The 23,762-nt window shown below is 40.2% G+C and overlaps 2 protein-coding genes across 16 annotated transcripts in view; one reads left to right on the top strand and one right to left on the bottom strand.

The window, feature by feature from the left end:
* The window catches only part of LOC107663665 (connector enhancer of kinase suppressor of ras 2-like), a 105,484-nt gene that overhangs the window by 2,753 nt on the left and 78,969 nt on the right, over positions 1–23,762 (bottom strand). For 5 of the 15 annotated variants that reach the window (XM_016453908.1, XM_016453909.1, XM_016453917.1 and 2 more), the window contains 8 exons: positions 23,541–23,589; positions 22,796–22,971; positions 22,032–22,105; positions 21,819–21,958; positions 21,066–21,169; positions 18,911–19,430; positions 14,012–14,211; positions 12,033–12,477 (listed from right to left, as the gene is read on the bottom strand). In XM_016453908.1, the coding sequence (XP_016309394.1) occupies positions 12,247–12,477; positions 14,012–14,211; positions 18,911–19,430; positions 21,066–21,169; positions 21,819–21,958; positions 22,032–22,105; positions 22,796–22,971; positions 23,541–23,589 (1,494 nt within the window). In that variant the 3' untranslated portion in view covers positions 12,033–12,246. Of the gene's footprint in view, positions 1–12,032; positions 12,478–14,011; positions 14,212–18,910; positions 19,431–21,065; positions 21,170–21,818; positions 21,959–22,031; positions 22,106–22,795; positions 22,972–23,540; positions 23,590–23,762 lie in introns of those variants that run through there. The other 10 variants (XM_016453911.1, XM_016453912.1, XM_016453910.1 and 7 more) reach the window with 7 other exon arrangements.
* LOC107663667 (kelch-like protein 34) lies at positions 3,519–6,599 on the top strand. Its single transcript, XM_016453924.1, has one exon. It carries the CDS (start codon positions 3,799–3,801, stop codon positions 5,560–5,562), a length of 1,764 nt encoding a protein of 587 aa, XP_016309410.1. The 5' UTR covers positions 3,519–3,798; the 3' UTR covers positions 5,563–6,599.

Here is a 23,762-nt window from a genome sequence, read left to right as displayed (position 1 = left end):
CTCTCTCTCTCGCACTCTCTCTCGCTCTCTCGCGCTCTCTCTCGCGCTCTCTCGTGCTCTCTCTCTCTCTCGCGCTCTCTCTCACGCTCTCTCTCGCTCTCTCTCTCTTTCTCTCTCGCTTTCTCTCTTTTTCTCTCTCTCGCTCGCTCACAGGATGCGCACACGCAGGATGCGCAAAACTCAGCATTTGAACAGTCAATAGCAAATACTTAAACTAATAACAAAACAGTAGCTGATTCAGAAGCGCCAGATTGTCATAGCAAAGTCAGAATTACCTCCTCTCCTAGGTTCATGAAACGGTCGTCCATAAAATGCATTGCTGTTCTGTTGTAAGTCATCTTAAAGATTCCTAAATGCATCTACTTCCGGAAGGCCAAATTAAGTGCTTTTGCTTTTGCCTAGAAACACACAGCGTCTCCCTGACATGGCTGCTTCAACACTAACTGCGGTTACTGAAACCACGCCTTCTTTCTTTGCGTGCACATTTGGGCGGCATTATGCAAATATTTCCACATAGTGAGGTAGATATGTGGGGGCGTGTTAGAACGAGCCGTTTTAGGGGGGCGTGGCAGAGTCTTAACTTTGATAAAGTATATCTCTTTGGTTTTGAGACTTTAGTCTTTGCAACTTCAGGGATCTTATCTATGCACAATCAGCTTGTAACACTGCAAAGAGAAAGGAAAACTTGAAATCGCATCATATGACCCCTTTAAAATGTACTGTGTGTTTCCTTAAAGGGATTGTTTACCCAAAAATGATAATTCTGTCATCATTTACTCACCCTAATGAGTGAACTATCCCTTTAAGTTTGATTTTTATAGAAGTTCTGTATTCTCCTACTATATCAATGAATCATAAAACAGAATATATGAGACTGAAGACTTTGGCTAGTACGATTCCTCTTAAAATTCCTCCATTCTCCTTTAAAAAAGCCAGATTGTCTTGTAAGACAACTCGAACAAATGTGACACCATAAAATCAATATTCTTTCAATGTATTTTACATATAGAGTGATTAATATGCAAATAATTGCTATAAATTTGATTAATTAGTCAGAATGTCATGCATTTAATTTGATTAAGTTTCCTCTGATTGACAGCCCTACTTAAAACGCCTCACGCTGCAGGCTTGTTTTCACTCCCTACACATCTCTTTCTTTATCTATAGTTTTGTTCTTGTGTGTTGCAGTACATGAGTAGGCTGTTGCATAATAAAGCATGATTTCACATTCTCTCCAAAAGCAAACCCGTAGGAGGAAGCCAGCACTTGTTATCCTTGAACAAATATAATTGGATTTCAAATGCTGCACCATCAGTTTGTTATGTACATAAACTGGGATCAGTTTAACAGTGTAAAACTGCTTGTCTCCTCACCTGTACTGTAAATCACACCATATGTGTCTATACTGCTCTGTGATCTAGTTTACTAGCAGCAGGTGTCATGACCTTTGGGTGAAAGTGTCCTTATTAAAGATCATGTATTGCTCCTAAGATCAGAGTCAGTCTGCATTGGCAGCAGGGAAACACATGCATGTATAATTCAGATAAATTGTCTACATATGAATTTCATTAATTTTGTAAGACTATTTTCAGTAATGCTGCTTTGAAATAATGTATATTGTGAATTGGATCACGAAGTGAAAGACAAGTAACCAAGAAGTGCCCAGTGTACATTGAAATACATCCAAACCTGTTGGAAAAGCTTCCCAGGATGCACCTCATGAAGTTGGTTGAGAGAATGAGAGACTGTGGAACTATCAATCATGTGGAATTGGAATGGAATTTTTTAGGATTAGGCATCTGGCAGAGGTGCTTGGAACACAGAGAGTGAGCAGCTGTCTAACTAATCAACAAAGCCTTCATAATTCCCGTATTACCCATAATGCAATGCAAAAAGAGCCTGTAGTTCTAAAACTTCTAACTGAGAAGCTCAGCATATCTAAACTTTCGTCGATTTCTTGATACAGTCGTCTTCTCTGCTACCATATGCTTACTATTATACATTTCAGATTGTATATCTTTGAAATATGTGCATTAATTAAAAGGATTTTCTCACCTATAAGCCTTGTGTTCATTAGAGAATATCAAAATAATTCACCATGACCACCAGAGCCAAACAAATCCCCTAACAGGAAGATCAGACACTGTTATATTTAGAACGCCACTCAGGTCTGACAGCATTCTGGACTGAAGGGTCAAAACAGGGAGACCAGAGTACAAACACACTCACAAAGTGCCTGAACACATAAATCAGATGTATCTGCATTTAAATGCATGAAAAAAAAAAACATCAGATGTAAAATTGTTGATCGTAAATAGTATTTATAGATTTTGCAGTGACGGAAGAGAGCATGATCTTGCAAAAGATCTTCAAGCATGCAATGAAGTGGAGTCTAGTTTTGTTTACAAAATATAAAACGTGTAGCATAACTAATGCATCAAATTTAGACCCCTGCAGTTTGTAACGTGTTTAAATATGTTAAATAGAGTGGAAAGACATGCCAAGGTCCCTAAAAGGCCAATTACTTGTTTTAAAGCGAGAATCCAAAGGGGTTGTAAGGTGAGCACAGGATTTGGCAGTACAAACAGTGAGACTACAAAACCACTTCCTTGAGACACAAGTGGCACACACACACGCCCCTCTATGATTAATCATGACCCGTTGCAGTTGCACTTGAGTGCGAGTGCATTCACAAGTATCTCCAGTTACCAATTACCTTGTAAATGTGTTGTATTGCGAATGTTTTAGACAGTGGAGAAACCAGTGTGATCATGATCAGAGGGTGTGAGAATGTAACCAGAAGCTCTATCATAATAACCCCTTGCTCTTATATTTAATACCCCCCCGCAACATGGCCTGATGCTGCCCCATCCCAACTCTGATCCAGCAGCTATTCAGGGAGGATAAGGGTATGATGTTCACGAGGTTGGGATGTGTCCTTTTCGCTGTGGATCACACTTACACACAAGTACTATAAGTCTATAAATAAACCTCACTCATCAGTAATCTAGCCAACATAAACAAGTCAATTTCTGTAGTCTCCTGTTAACAACAAACTTTTTTGTCTTTGTGTCTTCCTGACAAACAATCTCCCTATGGTTCTCATTGTCCTCTAGGCAAGATTCTCATTCTATCAATCCTCTCTCTTTCTCTTTTCTGGCTAGACTGTGTCCTGACTGTCCCTCTGATCAACTCAAGTTTCTATTCCAGTCACCTTGGTGAGATATGACTTCTGGTGGCGACAGACAGAAATCCACAGTGCTGACTAACTCCTTTATTTATCAAGAGATGACCTCAGATCTGCATATCATAATAAACCCCCAGCCTGATTCCTACCGCTCTCGCTGTTCCCATCTAGCTAAATGGAAAGGGCAACTAGCTCGAAGTTGTGTTTACCTCCCGTGGCCCCAAACTGTCTGCCCACCATTCCCCCTTCCCTTCTACTGATCTGGTAGAAAACATGCCTATCTTGTTGAGGCAAACGGTTTGGAGTCTGCCCACTGGGTGGAGGAGAAATGGCTGACCCACCCCTTTGCACTCCCAAAGCATGCTCATTTGATGCTTTGAGAAGTCATGGACCACATCCCAACAGACGCGGCTGGTGTACTGACCTTTTTCTTTTCTTCTCTATTGTTTAATCTTAACAACTTTTACAGGAGCAAGTCGACATAACCACCTCTGCCTCCTCCCCTTTCTTTCTTTCCTCTTCCTTTTGTGCTGTGTCTTACTTTCATTCAGTCCTAACTCACCTGTTCCTGACCCTGGTCTTCCTTATTTCTCTCCCTTCCTCTCCAAGCGATGAATTACTACCTGATGCTCAGCAACAGTCATGGAGAAGGTGTTCTGTCTCGGCACCAGAGCTTGCGTCTAGAGGGTCGAATGTGTGATGTTGTTTTGGAGGCAGAAGGTGTGGAGTTCCCTGCTCATCGCACTTTGCTAGCCTGTTCCAGTGACTACTTCTGGTCTGTGTTTAAGGACTACAATCTGGAATCTGGTGCCCGCACTATCAGTTTGCCAGCCTTGTCATCTCTGGGACTAGAGCAGATACTGGACTTCATCTACACCTCATGGATCTCACTGTCACCCTCCACTTTGGAGGTCACACTACAGGCTGCCTGCTATCTACAGATCACCCATGCTGTGGATCTTTGCACTCAATACATCTCCGAAAGCATTGCTCCTGACAACTGCTGCTTTTTTGCTAATATAGCAGCTCGCTATGGCCTGTCTGAAGCATTCGATGACAGCAACTCTTTTATTGGCAGTAACATGTGCAGGATACTTGCATCTGAGGAATACAAAGCTGAGCTAATGGAGTTAAACATTGATTCTCTGCAAGAGGTGCTCGTAGCTGAGGAGATGCCAGGAGTGAAGGAGATAGATCTTCTGCAGCTGGTTTTGGACTGGCTAGAGTGCAACCCACAATCTGCCCTGCAAAGTAATGCATTGCTCAGTCGGATCCGATTTGGTCTGATTCCACCTACAAAGCTGTCTCAACTTAGTGCACTTAAACCTGCTCTACGTACACCCTTCATCCACAGCGTAGTACAGAAAGCACTTAACTACCACCTTCAGGGTCCCCTACAACCTCTACTGCAAAGTGTCCACACCAGCCTAAGAGCAACAAAGAGCAAGATTCTTCTGGTGGGAGGAGGACCAGAGGCAAACAGACCCCAGAATCAGATCCTAACCTATGAACCTTGCTGTAAGAAATTTCAGCCACTCTCAACATCCCTGCCAAATAAGCTACAGCACCAGGGAGTATGCGTTGTTGGGAACTTCCTATTTGTACTAGGTGGTGAGGTGGTGCAGGTGGATAAGGTGAATGAGAAAAGTGCTGTGATGACTGTTAATGACCAGGTGTGGCGCTATGACCCACGGTTTGAGCAGTGGGAGGAGATGGAACCACTCTTGCAGAAGAGGGCACAGTTTGCCTGCTGTATGGTGGAAGGTGTTATCTTTGCTATTGGCGGACGGGGCCAGAAGGGTGAGCCTGCTTTGTCATCTGTAGAAATGTACAATATGAGTGAAGGGTGCTGGCGCAGTGCTGTATCCCTACCGTATTCAGTTCATGGGCATGCCTGTGCCACTATTGGAACAGGAATCTACATCTCAGGTGGCATCCATGTCAACAGCCCAGAGAGCAGCAAAGAAGTGCTGTTTCTGAATGCCTTTGAAGGGGATGCCTGGCAGAGACGTTCTAACATGTCCATTGCCAGATTTGGCCACCAGATGGCAACAGTGAGGGGAAGAATTTACACCTTTTTGGGAATGTACGAGCCCTTCTGTGACATTGAACGCTACAGTCCTGAGCAAGACCTGTGGACCCGTCTAAAGCCCCTACTGAATGATCGCTTCTGCTATGGTTTGACCACAACAGGGGGCAGACGTGTGCTTATGTTCGGAGGCAAGAAATGGCAGGAAGGACAGGAGGTGTGTACAACAAATGTGCTGGAGTACGACACAGAATATGATGCCTGGAGGGAAGTGTGTAAACTACCAGGGCCCTTGTGTGGGATTCAGTGTGCCATAATGACTCTTCAAGACCCTTCGGAGACCTAAAAGTCAATTACAAACACCATCCCACATACACACAGACAGACAGATGGCTGTCATGAGGCAGAGAGAGTTGAAGGACAGGGTTTATCTTTGTGTCATGGATCCATGGACTGTAAAGTGGCAGGGAAAACAGGATTTCTATTTACCCAGATACAGAAGAATTTAACGGGGGGTAAAATGCTGTTAAGTGTTTTAAAGCAAGCAGCAAGGAGCTCCTGAAACTAGGTCACTATGAATAGAGTAGAGAAAGTCATGACATTGATAGATGACTTGTCATAAAGACGTTGTCCTGAGAAATGGCATAGATCCTCTAAGGGCACCGAAGAAAAGGACAGAATAAAGGATGGAATTTCAGACCACTGCACACTCTGGTCATTGAGTCTTGAAAGGCCTAAAGAAAGGACAGTTTGGACAAGATTTGACTTTTTGGCACTGCGTGAAGATCAAAGGTGACAGTCATAATGTCTTATGACAGAGAGACAGCTGCCATGAATGCTGGATACAGACTGTGAAAGGAGGGTACTCTCACAGACGCTGAGCGAGAAAGCCAAATTAGACCATTGATTTGGAAGGGTACAAGGGAAGTCGAAGTGGGAAAGGACAAGTATCAAGATCACTGAGTGTGTGTGGGATGCAGATGAGCCAAAGGAGGATGAGGAGATTTTTAGTGAGCAATGATCAACAAAAATGGCATAGTCACATATCTGACAACTCGAAAGTCAGGCCATGCATGGAAATCTAGATTACTCATCACAGATAATATAGTGTAATTAGAATACCAATATAAATTAAAGTGAAATGCAAATACAGTAATTGAGCAGAAATCTTGTAAAACAGTGAGATACACATCAGTAACAATAACTAGGCTGGCATAAATATTGTAACTTCATAATATATAATTTTATATATACTTCATAATATATAATTTTAGACCTTGTAGCAACCATTTCTGGGTTATATAAAAGCAGGTAGCCATGAGATTGTAAAATGAACATTGTTGACATGATTCTACAAATGAATCAATGCAAATAAGTATCTAAGATGGAAAAGCATAAATAAAAGATTTGACTGCATCATTTCTTTTTTGCAGCTTTTGAGTTTCTTTAAAGACTTTTGTACTAATTTATTGATCAAAGGTGTGAACACCAATGTGCTGGTAATAATAGCACATTAGTGAGATTTGAGTATGAGCAGCTTAACCTGGTTTGCTGATTAGACTATTGCTGATTAGAAAATCAGATGTTCCCCATCTGAACTGCCTCTTGTGCCCAAAGAAAGGAAACCTATTGTCAACCCAAGACTCAGAACAAACCCAAACAGTTCATCTTCATTCATTTTTGTAAATTGAGTCCATTACCTGGAAATCTGCAAACTTCTGAAAGAAAAAGAGAAAAGCTTTCTAGGAAATTTACATGGGCATCTATTTTTAATCACCCATTGGAGAAAGGCGCTCGACTCATTGCTCGACAGGCTGCGAGCTCTCAGGCTATTGTTTATGGTTAGGCACTCACCTTTAAGCCAAAGATGGCAACATCCAGGTTGGAAATGCCAGCTGAGAAACTGCCATTGATGAATGGGAATACCAACAGACAACTTTCTCCGGGTTAGAATAAAAACTAATGGGATTCACCAGCCTCAAAATTTGTGCAGCCATCAGCAGTGTGGAAGACACCTCTCTTTGATATGTATTCTAACTGGCCTCATTTTAGTGTAAATATCAAGCATATTAAAAAAAATCCATGCAAATGCAATAACAATAGCATGATTACATCCATAAAAGTTTATTGACTTTAGGTATAACCACACTGAAATCTGGAGAAAGCAACAAGTCTCTTTTAAATTAATGTACGGTAATAAATAAAGTAAACTTTACCAGGTTGTACGCTAAACACAATACATAGGAAACTGCACTGCCCAAATTACATGCCCTACTCATAATAAAGACAGGCAGCAGCACAAATATTGATAAACTAGATTGTTTTACAACAACTTTGTGTTAAAAAATGGGCAGCTAAAGAAACATAACATGGTTTTCACTAAATTAAGAATAACTTTGATATATTACTAAAGTAAAATACCAATAGACATCCATTCTAGTAGCTCTAAATCCACTGGTAATCACTTTCGCTAAGAGCTAATGCATTCCCATGATTCTCATGGACACATTAGCACCTGAGTCAAGCTAATATTGTCTTAGATTACATACAGAATGAAATGTGCTCCATTATATCATCAGAGTCATACCTGAAATATCAATGTACATCATATAATACACATCTTATCATACAATAAACTCACTTCTGAACATTCAGTATGTTCCTAAAAATCTCAAATAAAGCGGTTTTGTGTCTGCTGAGCGCCTGAGTGCTTCTTGGTCTGCACAGTCTTCCTGACAGTTGAAACACTGACATTAAATCATTTGGCAGCTTCGGTTTAGAAACAAACAAAAAAATGTGACTGGTATATCTCCAAGCCATGCAGAAAGAGATGTTTTGCTCTGAGAGTTTATAAAGATGGACAACCTCCCGAACTTTGACATACATGTATTTTCAGGAGTCGAGTTGCTGCTTCTGACAGATGCTGGGGTGAGTTCAGGGCAACAGCTTTGATCGGCCGAGCCATGCGGCGAGTCCCTGGGCTGAGACCAGCAATGTGTCGTGATGACCACGGCTGTCATAAAAACTCACTGTTGTCTTAACACAAATGTCCCTAAACTAGCAGCACTGTGCAGGACAGCTGCATGGCAGCTTGTAGAAATGGAAAACTTGAATCCGAACAGAGGTATACAATAATGAAACATAATACTATTCTTCAAATTCTCCTAAAATTTTTAAATTGGACACAATAGTCCATAAAATTTCTTTTAGATTAAGCATTAAAAATGAACGGCACACTTTGTGCACAGACACACAATCACTTGTAAGTGTCGTCCCTGCTCACTCAAGGATGCAAGTTTTTGTGCTAGGAACATCATGTGTAAATCTGCTTTTGATTATGAACTCTCATTTGCAAAGAGACACATAATTTCACCTCATAATATCAGGAAACCGTAGTGAAGAGAGAACTCCCATAATTTGACTCAAGTTAAAGAGATAATGCTGCTTCTGGATAATGGAGCCTGTGCAATTTTATACCAATCAAAGCCCACGCATTTCATATCAGGAAACCGTAGTGAAGAGAGAACTCCCATAATTTGACTCAAGTTACAGAGATAATGCTGCTTCTGGATAATGGAGCCTGTGCAATTTTATACCAATCAAAGCCCACGCATTTCACTGAACGCTCATCCGTAATCAGAGGCTGAGTCTGGCAAGGCGTTATGCTCTGTCGAGAAGTGTTCACGCCACAGAAATATTCCAGGTTCAATACAAGCTGAACACAATCTACAGCATTTTTTGCATTCTGTCAATTACCACATTCAATTATTTTGACTTGTTTCTAATTGGGACAAGGCACTGGACCACAATCCATCAAAAACTCATAGATTCACAGGACTTAAACATATTGCATGATAATAATAATAATAAGCATTATAATTGGAGATGCACTGGTATATAAAAAGTGGCCAGTATGGATTAGCCAATAATTATATCTATGTTATGGAAAATAGTTGAAAAAGTATAAAAATTCTTTATTGTTTTAAATTAAATGAAAAATCTAAATAAATCACACATAAAACACTAACATTTGCAGTTCATTTGCATTCAATGCATTGAATTCAGGCATCACATTTTTACAATGTACAATTTAACATCTAATTTTGGCTGATGTATGTCTGCAACTGACTGACACAAATCAATAAAAAAATAATAATATGGTAGACTGTACATCCATAATAATAATAATTATTATTATTTTATAAAATAATATATTTAATATATTAAATAAAACAATGTTTCCCAAATTATAACTGAAAACTTTTTACTAACCTTGTCTGTAAAAGTCTATATCCATCTATAAGTCTATAACTCTTGACTGTGTGAAGTCTACAAACCTTGTAACTTTTGTAAGATACGCGCAAGTATACCAGAAAAGGTCTTTTTACACAGAGACAAATCCCCCTTCAGGAATTACCAGAAGTTCGGCTCCAAGAAAAGTCTCACAAGGATTACTAATGCCGAGTTCACACTGCACGATTTTCAAAGATGTCGCATCACTGTTGGTTTCACACTGAACGACTATCTGGGGTAGCATTCAGTTGTTGCTGTGTTCACACTGCACGATGGAACGATGACAGGAGGTTACACACTGCATGACTTTACAATAGGAAGAATCGCCGACAGCTCTGTCTGGTGCAGGGTTGCCAGGTTTTCGCTACAAAACCCGCCCAATTACTACTCAAAACTAGCCTGAAAATCGCCCAATTGCTTTCGAAGGGGTCCCCCAGTAAAAATTCTGCGCAGGGTTGCCAGGTTTTCGCTACAAAACCCGCCCAATTACTACTAAAAACTAGCCTGAAAATCGCCCAATTGCTTTCGAAGGGGTCCCCCAGTAAAAATTCTGCGTTCGGGGGGTAAAATACAAATTTTTTTGGCGGGGTTCTCCTGGTACAATTCACATTCCAGGGCCTAAATATCACTTATTGGGGTCGCTTCAACCTGCTGACATAAAAAACAATCGGCGGCAATTGCGGATTTGGCAACACTGGTCCGCAAACAACGTTTCATATTTGTCGCCGATTTCGCAAAACCCATCAGCGAGTGAAAAATCGGGCTAAAATCGTGCAGTGTGAACTCGGCATTAGACAACTTTGGAGACACAAATACAAGCTGCTTTTCTGCCTGAAAATTGCCTTGCCCCATAGCCTTCCATTTTAAGAGCATTACTATGAGTCAAGTCAAAATTGCTGACTGTGGAAACTGTCAATAGAACTGATCTGATTTTGAACCGGGAATATGTTTTTTCTTGGTATATCCAAACACTCTACGCAGACTGTGGTGAGATGAGAACCACATTAGAGTTCCATGTTCATGCACACGCACACAACTTCCACACAAATGTGGATAGTGCTATAAATCGGGGCCAGCCGATGTATAACATCAGATCATAAATATAGTATGATACACTAGAGTATATATAGTATGCTAAAGTAGCAAATAAACATGGCAGATATTTTGTGTGATGACCGTCTGTGTGTCCACTGAGAGATTTGCTTCAAAAAGACAGACAAACACAGGAACAGCAGCACAACAGTGTGCCAGTCAGTGTGTTTAGAGTTCAAACGGAGCCTCAGATGTGCATTTCCTCTCAGAGTTCAGTCCGTAGCTTCCATTTCTGAAGTTCAAGTGCTCTGGTTCTACCTTGGCTTCCTGTCTAGCGGTAGGCCAGGTTTGTTCTCCATGCGACGGCATTGTCTCTCCTTGTCTAAGCCGCTTGGAGGACTGGTAACCATGGCAACCCTGTGTACAGAAGTGACATACTCTGAAGCTTGCGGGTTGTCAGTCGTGCCATTGAGAGACCTTTGTTTGTACAGCTATCTGTGCCTGCGTAAACAATGTTTTTCAAGTATTTAAAAAGCACGTGTAGACTGAGTCTGCGATTGCTGTCAGAATGTGAAAGCACAAGCAAAAGTGAGAAGTGAATTTGTGTTTACGGACCTTAATCAGGGAAGATGCTGTATCAAATTTGACATCAATTAAAACAAGGCTGTGAGGCATAAAAGTACAGTATGTTTAATAGGTTGAAATGTTGGAGATCTTGATATCACAGTTGACAGTTCAGACTTACAATGAAACTATGGATGAACTGAAATCAAAAATCATAAAAATTGTGGCTGATACAACAAGCCAATAATTATTTTCATGCCCAAAATTTAAATACTGCGCAATAAGTCAATAATTATTTTCATGCCTAAAATTAAAATACTGTAAAATGCTACAAGCGAATTTAGGCATCACAAAATAGTATATAATGTACAGTATTCATTTTAAAATTTGTTTTTAAATGATTAATTAATTAGTTCATAGTTTTTAAACATTAATTTTAAGCGAGTGTTCTATGACAGGTAATCCAAATATAAAAACAGATGTGCATGCACAATTAAATATCAAATACTGGCTGATATATCAAATATTGCATGATACATTTAAATTAAATTTAAAAATCGTATAATTTAAAAAACAAATAACAAAATCTGTCACATACAGGCAGGGCCATAACTATTACTGGCTAGTCTCAGCATATTGTGATTCAAAATATATTCTGCAAAAATTATAGACCATAAACACTATATTTCATAATGGAGCAAGAAAATAACAAATATGAACTTGCATTGCTTAAATGGATACAAACAAATATGAAAAATGAGAAAGAAAGACAAACTTGACAGTATTTACTTAAAGTGCACCCTGTGCATGTAATCCGACATGCTCGCTATAACACCTTGGATTATTTTATGTTGATTACGGAATAATGTAATTTATTTATTGAAATTTTACATCTTGAATCACGCATCAACACATTATTATATCCCTAAATGTTAATTCTGTACATAAATATTCCTCACAGCCTCATAATTAAAATGCAAAATTAGAGTCCACAAACACCAATTCAACCCTTACTTTAGCTTGAATGTCTAGCCTAAGGTCCATGGAAGTGAGACAGTGTCCACTGGTTGTGAACGACAACTACTTCAAATACTGTGGCAGTATTTTTGTGTAGAGTGATCGAACCGTGCGTTTGTGTGCGTCAGACGTGAGTCTCGATGTAGGAGTGTGTGTGCGAGAGGGAGGGTGTGCGAGGGGCGGGTTCAGGCGTGGCAGCAGGGCTGGGCTCAGAGGCAGGGCTTGGCTGACGGTCCCGCTGTGGCTCTCCTGAAAACAGCTCCATGTAAACTTTCTTCCATTCCTGGAACTCTGAGGATGTGAGCTTAGGATTGGCCAGCAGCTTGTCAATCAGTGCTACCTCGCCCTCCCTGTCCTATGGGAGTGAAGAAAGAGAGCAGTGGAGGGTGGGCATTACAGATACAGTCTCCTTCATACAGTGGTTAGGATGTCATAGTCAAAGCACGTCACAGGCGGTTAGCGTAGATGTGAAGTGATGTGGACTCAACCTAGATGAGCAGAGCGACACACACGCAAACACACATAGCATGCTCAGACTTGACTGGAGTCCTCTGGCACTGTGGAGCTTCGTGCCCCCAATTAACCTTCTTTCATTCAAGTCTGAGTGATAAGGGATGTTTATAATACCCTCCCAAAGCAACGGGAGGCTTTGCCCCAACATAATAAGCACAGCGCAGCAGCCCGGGAAGGTGGGGGTGGGGGGTGGTCACAGCAGAGGCACGGACCGACTGACCCAACCATAGGAAGAATAAAAAAAGCCACCAGGCGGAGCCTAAACCAGGTTAACCCACACAGAGAAGCAGGGTTCAGAGAAGAGTTTGGCCTTACCAATAGACATTAGCTCGTTTAAGCTGGTCAACATAGTGATTATCTGGTCTAAGATGGTTATTAGCTAATCTAAACTGGTTAGTAACTGGTCAACATGGTGACTAGCAGGTCCAAGACAGTCATTAGCTTGTCTAAACTGGTTATTAGCTTGGTCAACATGGTGATTAGCTGGTCTAAGATGATCTCTAGCTGGTCAAAACTGGTTATGAGCTGGTCAACATGGTGATTAGCTGATCTAACATGGTCATTAGTTGGTCTAAGATAGACATTAGTTGGTTTAAACTTGTTATTAGCTGGTCAACAAGGTGATTAGCTGGTTTAAACGGGTTATTAGGTAGTCAGCATGGTGATTAGCTGGTCTAAGATGGTCATTAGCTTGTCTAAGCTAGTCACTGGCTGGTTTAAGTTGGTCATTAGCTGGTCTAGGATGGCCTAAGATAGTCATTAGCAGCTCATATGCTGGTTTAAAATTGTCATTAGCTGGTTTACACTGGTCATTAACTAGTGTAAGATGGTCATTATCCGGTTTAAATGGGACATAATCTGGTCATTAGTTTGTCTAAGATGGCCATTAGCTCATCATTAATGGTACATCTTAGATCATATGTTTTGGAACCTTTCTTTTTATTGACCAATTGTTTTTAATACCCACAATGTAACTGGAGGCTCTGCCCCAATATAAACCTGGGGTTGGGGGGAGGGCGGCTTCACAGCATAGGCATTGACTGACTGACCCAACCTCGGGAAGACCCAATGGCACCAGGTGGAGCCTAAAGCAGATTAACCCACACAGGGAAGCAGGGTTCAGAGCAGAGTTTGGCCAAAACCCTCCTCTCACACCAGACAGAGAACTCCGTCTAACATGGATGGGATTCTGGGATAGCAGTTTGGCTTAGTCATTGTGTCGAAATGGACTTAAAAAAAACACACAAAATTCCTGCTTTCCCCAGAACCCCACAGACATCAGACAGACGGAGAGGGATGGACGGGCAGACGGGACAGATGAAACAAACAGGCACACACGGTGCAGTGGGACCCATGCTGCAGCAGAGGTCAGATACCTTTAGCGTGCTCTGCAGGATGCGGAGATGATGCAGTTTGTCATTTAGCTGTGGATCGTTGCAACGCCAGATGAAAAGGTGTTTGTATTCCAGACGGGTGGAAAGGCGGTGCTCACCAATAGGCGACAGACTGGCACGCTCCAACGCCCGGTACAAATCACCAAGCGAATCCGCCTGCCCGTGGCACTCCTGCTCCCCGCCTGTGGGGGGGGCGCCACAGAAATCCAGCGTTAAAAAGAGGTGGCTCCACCAGCAAGGCACATTTTTGTGTGGGGTTGGAACAGAAACAGACAGATTGCAACATTTTAACTGTGCATTTTAATGTTCAATCGGGTGTATAGGCTGGTATTTGTACGCTGATGATGCTCGGCTCATTTATTTTGTTCGTTAGTCTGGAATTGTGAAAGTAGAAAGAGAGAAATGACATAAGACCTGGACGAGAATTGTCTTTCATCAGGCTGGCATAGATAAATGCTTAATCAGGCTCAGATTTATGTAAATATGGGAACATTTTCTCTCGCCGTCTCGGTTTTTATCTGTTATTGTTTGAAGACGGGTACTGGGTTTCTCCGTGCCAACACAACATCTCTTTTTTTCTCTATCTCCATCTGTCTGCAATGCACACACACACACACACACACACACACATACATCTGCCCTTCTCAATGTGATTAACACTATCCTGCTAAAAAAAAAACAGATTAGAATTAGCTGGTCTAACATGGACTAAACTGGTAATTACCTGGTTTAAGCTGGTCATTATCTTGCTAACATGATGATTAGTTGGTCTAAGATGGTCATTAGATGGTCTTTCATGATATAAGTTGGTCATAACTGGTTTTAGATGGTCTAACATACTTTAAGATGGTCATTAGCTGGTTTAAGCTGGTCATTTGCTGGTCAACAATCATTAGCTGGTCTAACATGGTCTAAGCTGACCATTCACTTGTCTGACAGTCTAAAATGGTCATTCGATTGTCTAACATGATCTAAGATGCTAAGATGGTCATTCGCTGGTCTAAAATGGTACAAGCTGATCATCTGATTCAAGCTGGGTATTAGTTGTCGAACATATTCATAATCTGGTCAACATATTCATTAGCTGGTCTAACATGGTATAAACTGATCATCTGATTTAAGCTGGTTATTAGTTGTTCAACAATCATTAGCTGGTCAACATTATTAGCTAATCTAAAATGGTCTTGACAGAGGGGTTGAGTAAGTGTAATTTGGTAGACACCTAAAGAAGGACAGTAAGACTAGAAGACAGATTTCATGAGTGTTTAAAATGACATGTTCAATTCATTTAACACAGCCACGCTCAAAAGCAGAGAAAAACTCCCTTAAGGCTACTCAGGTTTGACGATCAATCACTCTGACAGACACTGTCAATCAGGTGGCATGTTGCTTGTTTCTTTGCTCTTACTGTCTGCATATGTACTGTATATGCAGGTGCTCATGTGTTAGTCAGGAAATAGGTTTAGTCACTCTAGTCTTTTTGTTGTAATATTTGTGTAGATAAAACACGTGGGCCATGAACAGTATAGTGCTGGGTCTTATTAACATATGTAGGATGTGTATTTAAACATTATTTTGAACAACCACAAGAGGGCAGCAGTCCCACACTGCGCCTCCCACCACATGCTGCAGATGCAGGGTGTAATGTGTCTCATTCAGCAATGGAATCAAGTTTAAATTAATACTGAATAAGGAGGTTAAAAAAGAGTGGCTGTAGATGAAAATCAGTTCAGTAGTAAAAAATAAGTGAATAAAGTCTAAAAAAGTATTAATTCTGGCATTATCCATATGCACCAAAGCCTCGTATATATCTGATGATATATCTGTCTGATGTCAAAAATCACTGAAAAATAACTGTCTATTTAGATCAGTAAGTCAGGCGACGTCTCAAACTTACTTAGCATATTAGTTTTTGTATATTTAGTGTGCAAGCTGGCAATCCCTGCTTTTATTACACGCCTGCAATAATTTGAAAGAAAAAGCATTTTATCGACCGCTTGGTTAGCCATGTGACGGATTACAATAACAACAACTAAACCGGAGTAAATCAATAAAGTTTTAAAGCTCTTTGTGAATCTTTTATAACTTGTTAAATGGCACAGAACTCTCAAAACTCTGGCATTGCACGACACGATCTTTCTCTCCAGTTTCCGGGGAACATGCGATTGAGAGTCACGATCAATAGGCCGTGCCTCTCTTTTCTCTTCAGTATGTAGAACAGCACGCATGGGCTCTGTGGATGACTAACAGATGCCCCCTACTTCTCCAGAGAGAGATAGAAACAGAGCGATATAAAAGACACAGATAAGAGGGAGACTCATTAAAAGCCACTGGGATTATATATATATAGAGTGCTGCTGGAAATCTGTCTAAGATGATGAAAAAGGGGAATATTAGAAGAAAAAGTTTGAGAGGACGGTACGAAAAGGGGCCGATGGGAAGTGAGATGAGCCGATTGGTGGTGAGATAGTGAAGATGGGCAGTGAGATGGGGAATATAGATGGTGAGATGGCAATGAGCCATGAGGCGATAGACTGCGAGACAAGGGGAAGATGAAAAGTAATACGGGGGAGATAAACAGAGTGGTAATCCAGCAGCAAATGGGCGGCTTCCTGTGAGGTTTGTGGAGAGAATTGAGTCTACTGGACACCAGACCAAACAGAAAACGGGAGAGAATTAATAGCCCATTCAGAATTTACTGCTAACTACAAGGTTAAAGCAATAATCCATGAGGCAGAGCATTACAGTTATTTAAAAAAGAAAGAGGAGGCTATGTACAAAAAGTAATTACATTTATTGATAATAATCCAAATAAACAATTATTCCTCCAAGTAATATAGTTCATTAGCATATCTGTAGGGAGTTTATGGTTGTCAAGCAACACAGCAACTAATAATATAGAATTCAAGTGACATGCAATCAAAATCTCTATTTCCTGGCTTTGATAGGTCCAATCAGACTGTTGTTTTATAATCAACAGTGTGATTATGCACTATAAGAGGGTTCTTCAAAAGATGATTCACAAACAGGTATTCCCAAAATTTTTTGTCAGCAGAACCCCTTCGAGCTAAAATATTTACTTGAAGTACCACTTGAGAAGTTCAATAATTTAACATCACACTTGCATGTTCACAGTTCTTTTATGATGTTTAATGGTCAAATGACATGCAGATAAACAAATACAATTTTTCATCTTTTGTAGCAATTGTTTTATTTAGATTTTGTATTTTTTAATTATTTATTGTAATTTTTAATATCAATTTCTTCATTGATTTAATCAATTATTAGCTTTTCATCAATACACAACCCCCCTGCAGTTCCCTCATGGACCTAGTTTTGGAAACCTTGGTTTAGTCTGAAACTAATTTTTGAAGAAAAAAAGATGCATTAAACAAAAAATAAAATGTTAATTACATTTTTGAATTAATAATAAAATAAAAATGAATATTAATACAAAGCTAAATGTAAGAAGCTAAAATGAGAAAGCTAAAAGTTCTGCTAAATGTTTTATTGTTCCTCAGGGGGACAATTAAAATGTAGTAAATTCAAATTTTGAGAAAATAAATTTTTTTTTTTTTTTATAAAAAAAAAAAAAGTATCCTTGTTTCTTGTATATAAATTCTTATGCAATTTTCGCTTTTTGGTCATGATACGTGTCCATGTACTAAAGCTGAAAACTAACAGGCTTACAAAAATATGCACTGTCCTTGTAAATCAAAATCAACTATGGCAAAGCAGTGTGAAGTGGGTCAGGAGCCTGTGACGGAACCACACCAATACTGCAGGGTTAAAATGAGTTTCATAGGAAAGTGCATGCAGCTATTTCTGGAAGAAGATGCCTGCATGCGTATGTGTGCATGTATGTATGTAAGAAACGAGTGGACAGATCTCAGTGGGGGACCTCACAGCACAGCTAAAAAAAACTGCAACTAAGACACTGTTTATGTTTCATACAGCACCAACACACACTCAAGCAGGGAAAAAGAGGAAGATACAGAAGCTAAGAAAACACAGAAGAGATACAGACGGAAAAAGAGCCTCAAATCCCTGCACATGTCTCTCTGTGAGAGCACTGCTCTTAACAATTTAACATCGAAGCACTCAAATAAATTCACACATGCATTAAAATAACTAAGTCTACTGTTCTCATAATGAAAGGGGTTATTAAAATCTAATAAAATGTGGTAAAGAGGTTTTAGAGAACTGATTTGAGCCGATCTTGTCCTCAGAACCATTTATTTTCTGCCATGCACAGCTACTTACGTTGCAAAATAATAATAAACGGTAGATTCAGTACCTTTGCAAAAGCCGGATCAAGTCACATCCCCCCATTTGTCATCATTACCAATTTGTGTGTACATTTGGACTGTCAATCAATTATAAAAATTAATTAAACTAATTACAGAATTTATGGGTCAGGGGAAATTTAACTTTTGAAGTCTTAATTTGACAGCACTGATGTAAATAACTAATTAATTAACAAGAATTTGTTAATTATTTATTTATAATCAAATTTAAAAAAAGAGAGAGAAAATGGTATATTTTAAATAAATAGCATTTGTCTTTGCAAAAAAAAAAAATTAACAAGAATAATAATAATAAATCAAAATATAATTTACATTATTTACATTTTTAACACACACACACACACACACACACACATATATATATATATATATATATATATATATATATATATATATATACTTCTATATACATATCTATGTATATAGAGCTAGACATATATACATAGAAACACTGTATATACATATATATCCCACGACCCTACAAAGTATCAGCAGTTTGGAGATATATTATATTTTGGAGATAACATATACAGTATATTATATATATTATAATTCTGAATCACTGTTGACCCACCGTTATTGATGCAGTGGGAACGGCTGAGCTCCCTACGGCCGGGGTCCCGCTGTTCTGCCATGCTCGCAGAGGGTGTGAGGAGGGCATGCAGGCCACTATCCCGAGGCAAGGTGAAGCTGCGGGGTTTCCCGGCTGCGTTACCAGGGTCTCGGAGCCTCTCCCCTTCAAGCATTGGGAAGGGACCGTAATGTTCCTGCATCATTGTGCGTTGGGCAGGCAGAGTGGATTGGCGGCGATATTCCGGAGAAAGACCCGGCCCTGGCTCGCAGAACACAGCATCCTCTAGGGGCAGGGTCTGTAGGTAGTGGAGGCCTGAGCTGGTCAGGGGGGTTTCAATCAGGTCCTGCCATGAGCGCCGTTGGCTGGTGGACTTCCGAGTGGGTGAACCTCCTCCGCTGCTGCTGCCCCCTTGAGGTTCAGAGCGGTACTCCTCGTGAGAGGAGCGAGACTGTGAAGTTTCTGTGGATGAGAGGCGGCCGTGCTTGGGTTCTAGGTAAGGACTGGCACAACTCACCTGGTTCTGAGTGAGAGAAAAAGGTGAACAGTAGGTTAAACCCAAGTATTTGCTAGATTGTAGGAAACTTCTACTCAACAACTACGCTAGGCAACTTTTTTTCTCTTATTTGGGGCACCAAAGACAAAAACATGACCAAAAGGAAAGGAAACACCAAGTACGACTGAATTTGATGCTCATCATGCAACTACATTTTCAAAGATATAAATCATTCATGCCCTTTAAAATTCACTAGGCTTAAAAATCATGAATGGACATAATGCTTTTGCTCTTCTGCACGTATCACCTTCAGGCAAAAGGAAAGAATAAAGTGTGCTAATGAAGAAACTCAGAGAGTAGACCAGGCCCCTGAATACCCGCTCTCATCTAAGACAGGCAGATGAATAATGAACAGAGAGAGCTCTGGTTTCGGTGAAAACTGCCGAATATAGAAAAATGGAAAGATAGGGGACAGAGGAGTGGAGGGAGAACCTGAAGCTGTGTTAGTGGGAAAATAGACTCTGAATATATAGGCTAACTGCTCTTCCTGCTTTCAACCAATTGGCAATGTTCCAAAAGAACAGGTTTAATTATAGTTGTGAGAGAATGATAAATAGAACGATAGACAGAACGATAGATAGAACGATAGAATTATAGAACAACAGATAGACAGAATGATAGAACAACAGATAGAACGATAGAACAAAAGATAGAACGATAGATAGAAAGATCGAAAGATAGAACGATAGATAGATAGAACGATAGAAAGATAGAACAATAGATAGATAGATAGATAGATAGATAGATAGACTCTGCTTTGAAATGTCATGAAAAACAGAAAACTCTGGAGGTCCAATAGTTAACAATGTCAGTCTCCCATAATTCGTTTCTCTCTGGGAATAATGTGTGTGGATGTGTGAAGGAGAGATGAAGGGGCCTTGTAAAAGTAAAAAAGAAAACCTGAAGGAAAGGAAAGCATTTAACTCATGTGTCTTTGTTTGCTCTTAAATAAAGGCTTTGCTGCTGTGTGGCCTCTGGCTGACCTGCCCTGCAGTGCTGCACTGAAAATACACAAAACACAGTGACTATTAACCAGCACACACACAAATTAAACCACACACATTCAGGAATGCATACACATATAATGGCTTATAAATATTAACATAAAAATAATAATTTATGTGCTTATTTTTTCACATTACTACATTGTTTTTTTTTACGGTAATGAGAATTGTCATAGAAATCTTAAAAATAGCCTTTGTATTCTTCACAAAACAAATAAAAAAGATATACCTTTAGCTTTTGATTTTGTGTGAAATATTACTCAATGATTAATATGACAGGTTTGCCAAAAAAGGAAATAAATATCCGATACTGTCTATCAAGAGCGCAGGGTAAACGTAACTCACAAAGACTGAGAGACGCGTAGAGAGAAAGAGAGATAAGACTCAATCTCATCACATCTCTACAGTGGGCTCAGACTCATTCGCACACATACAGACACACACACAGTCACTCAGTGACATGGTAAGGCCAGGTCTGGGGGACGGCACTACAAAACAGCTCCTTTACCAATGCCAAATGTCAAGCATTATGAAACCGTGCTATTGTGTGGGATTACACAATGAGAGAGAGCCTGTGTCTGTGTGGATGCTGACTCACTGAGGGTGGCCGTGGGTATGTGTCATAAGGGGGCGGTGGGCTGTCTTGCTTGGGCGTCGAGGGCATCTCATTGTCTTCGTGTTCACTTTCACTCCAGTAGTCTGCTGGAAGAGAGAGAGAGAGGAGCATGCAGGGAGTCATTAGCATGTTGCAAAACATTTCCATGAAGTAAACAATAATTAAATTAAAGCCTTGGAGATCATGTGGAGCACAAATCTACTTTGTAAATGCATTTTATAGATCTTACTGTAAATGATTTATCTGTGTATATGTTTCAAGTTTTTAATATTTTGAAACATTTTTATCAGAATGTCAATATATAACTCAAGCTTTCAGTAACTTCTCCAATCCCTTCGTCCAAACCCTGCTCCTCCACATCTTTGAGTGCAACACCCTAATCTCAAAATCCAGTCAACAACCAATGCATAGAACCAAGTTTGATAATCTGTTACACTCACGTGTGTCACAATTCAGAAAAAAAAGACCTGTCAATCTTTGGTTTCACTGCGACTTTAAGATTGATGGCAATGGTTTCTACAGTCTCCCTAGGCTTGCAATGATTTTGGGAAAGGCAGCTCTGATTAGGCCCTCTCTATACTTTGGTTGACCCCTCCCACAGTTTTGCTCCGCCCTTCTCACATACATTGATACACTTGTCAGATGCTTATATTGAAAGCGACTTACTCTGCATTCAAGGCACACATATTTCCTGGGAATCGAACCCATAACCTTCCTAACTACAGGAATTCTCACCCTGTTCTTGACGGATTCGCTCTCTTTCTGCGTAGCCGGCAGCCGCCATGTTGAGACGACTCAACCATCTGTTCATATCGTCCACGCTGTCTGCTGCGAAGTAGAAGCTCTTGATTTTGGGATGGCACGCTTTAAATGCACTGCGTAGGGGGCGAAGACACAATAAGAATTCCTCAAGCATCATCATGTTACTCAAAAGTTAAAGTTACTCACCATTTTTTGCGACATTCACTGGCTCTGTCGATCTTAAACTCGGGGAGGCTGACGAACCCTTCGGCCTTCTCATCCTACAAGGTGGAGAAAAGAAAGAGAGAGGATTGTGTGGACGTTTCACCCCACTTACACTCATCTGTAATGTCATTACATCTTCATTAGGAGTTACATCTCCCGTCTTCTCTCACTTTCTTGGTTCATTCCATTACATTTTTCTCCAGCATTAAATTGCAGCAGCACCGCTGACAGTAGCTCTGCATAAATAAATGAAAAGCATAAATTGTTGCGGCTCTCTGTAAGCCTGTCTGTGTTTACAAAACCCACACAGTAGAAGATCATCAATTATAGCAGAGCCAGACTATGTTGCAGGATTCTCAGTGGACCAAAACCAGGCCGAGAGGAACACTCTCCTCCCCATACTTCCTCCGAAACCCCCAGAAAGGCAGCCGTATCCCACACCCTGGCCGTGATAAAAAGCAAAAACACGGAGGGTAATTAATCAAAAGTGAAGGAGCAAGGGAACAAGTTCGGGAGGGAAGGGGAGTGTTTGTTGGGAGAAGTTCCTTATCTTCATTACAGCAACAGCGTGTGTAGAAGACTGTTTTGTTGGGGTAGATGAGCATTAATCTTGTTCCACACAAGAGGGTAAAGCCGGCACCAATTAAAGTCTCATCTCTAGATCGATACAGTTTCTGCTGCGCTGGTGGATACGAGAAACAACAAAGACAACTGTATTGGCCAAACACACACACACACACACTCACCTCTTCGTTCATGTACCAGTACAAGCAGGCGTCCTTCAAAACAAACCAGTACTTCTTCCATTTCTGCGAGAAATAGCTCTTTGCGTCCTTCTTCTTCCACAGCCAGCCCTCACAGTCTCCACGACCCAGGTCCTTACAGGAGATTCGTCTCTTACTGATGGAGGACAGCGGAGCTGCTGGATACCATATAAGAGAACAATATGTGATAACATATAAAATGAATAGTTCTGAATCCTGATTGGATAAAGCTGTTGTATATAGCATCATCAGTTCATTTCTGTATTAAAGGGTATCTTTTACTCATTTGCATTCTTCAAATCATGTTGTTACAAATCAGTTTAACTTTCGTTCATTTGTAGACCATATAAGGACATGTGCAGGATGTTCATGCTGGCCTTTTCCTTATAATGAAAGTGAATAATGACCAGTAAACACCCCGAAATGGACAAAAAGCATGAGAAAAGTAATCAGTTTGCCTTGTGCATTATATTTCTGAAGCCATATGATAACTTTTGTGTGAAAACAGGCCAAGATTATGACAATTTAGAAAAATTTGTACCCATCTGCCATGAATGTGCCAAAATGTGTCAGAATGCTTATAAGTATGATGGAAATGAACTTTCTTTAGTCTTTTAGGATTGTATTGGTGCATATTTTGCCTGAATAAGGCAAAAAAATAGGCCAAGCAGTGTACGCAATGAAGACAATGTTCCCAAACATGAGGATAAGAAAGATAAGTGATCACCTTTACTCTTTTTCTTGGTCTTGGAGAGCAGAGAGGATCCCTGGAATGTCTGTCAAGCAAAGCAGAAGACGTAACATAAATACATACACTCACAAACACACATACATATGTATACACATTTTTTTTTCTACATCTCTCTATTTGTATTTATCCATAAGTATTATATAAATATATTAGAGTTACATTTAAATATATTTATAAGAGATTTATGAATAAATAAGA

The sequence above is a fragment of the Sinocyclocheilus anshuiensis genome, unplaced genomic scaffold (genome assembly GCF_001515605.1).
Source record: "Sinocyclocheilus anshuiensis isolate Anshui unplaced genomic scaffold, SAMN03320099.WGS_v1.1 scaffold928, whole genome shotgun sequence".
Taxonomy (NCBI): Eukaryota; Metazoa; Chordata; class Actinopteri; order Cypriniformes; family Cyprinidae; genus Sinocyclocheilus; species Sinocyclocheilus anshuiensis.
This window is presented reverse-complemented; position numbering and strand designations above follow the sequence as displayed.

What these genes read in the sequence shown, in the direction of transcription:
- LOC107663667 (XM_016453924.1), top strand. Translation starts at nt 3,799, where the DNA reads ATGAATTACTACCTGATGCTCAGCAACAGTCATGGAGAAGGTGTTCTG.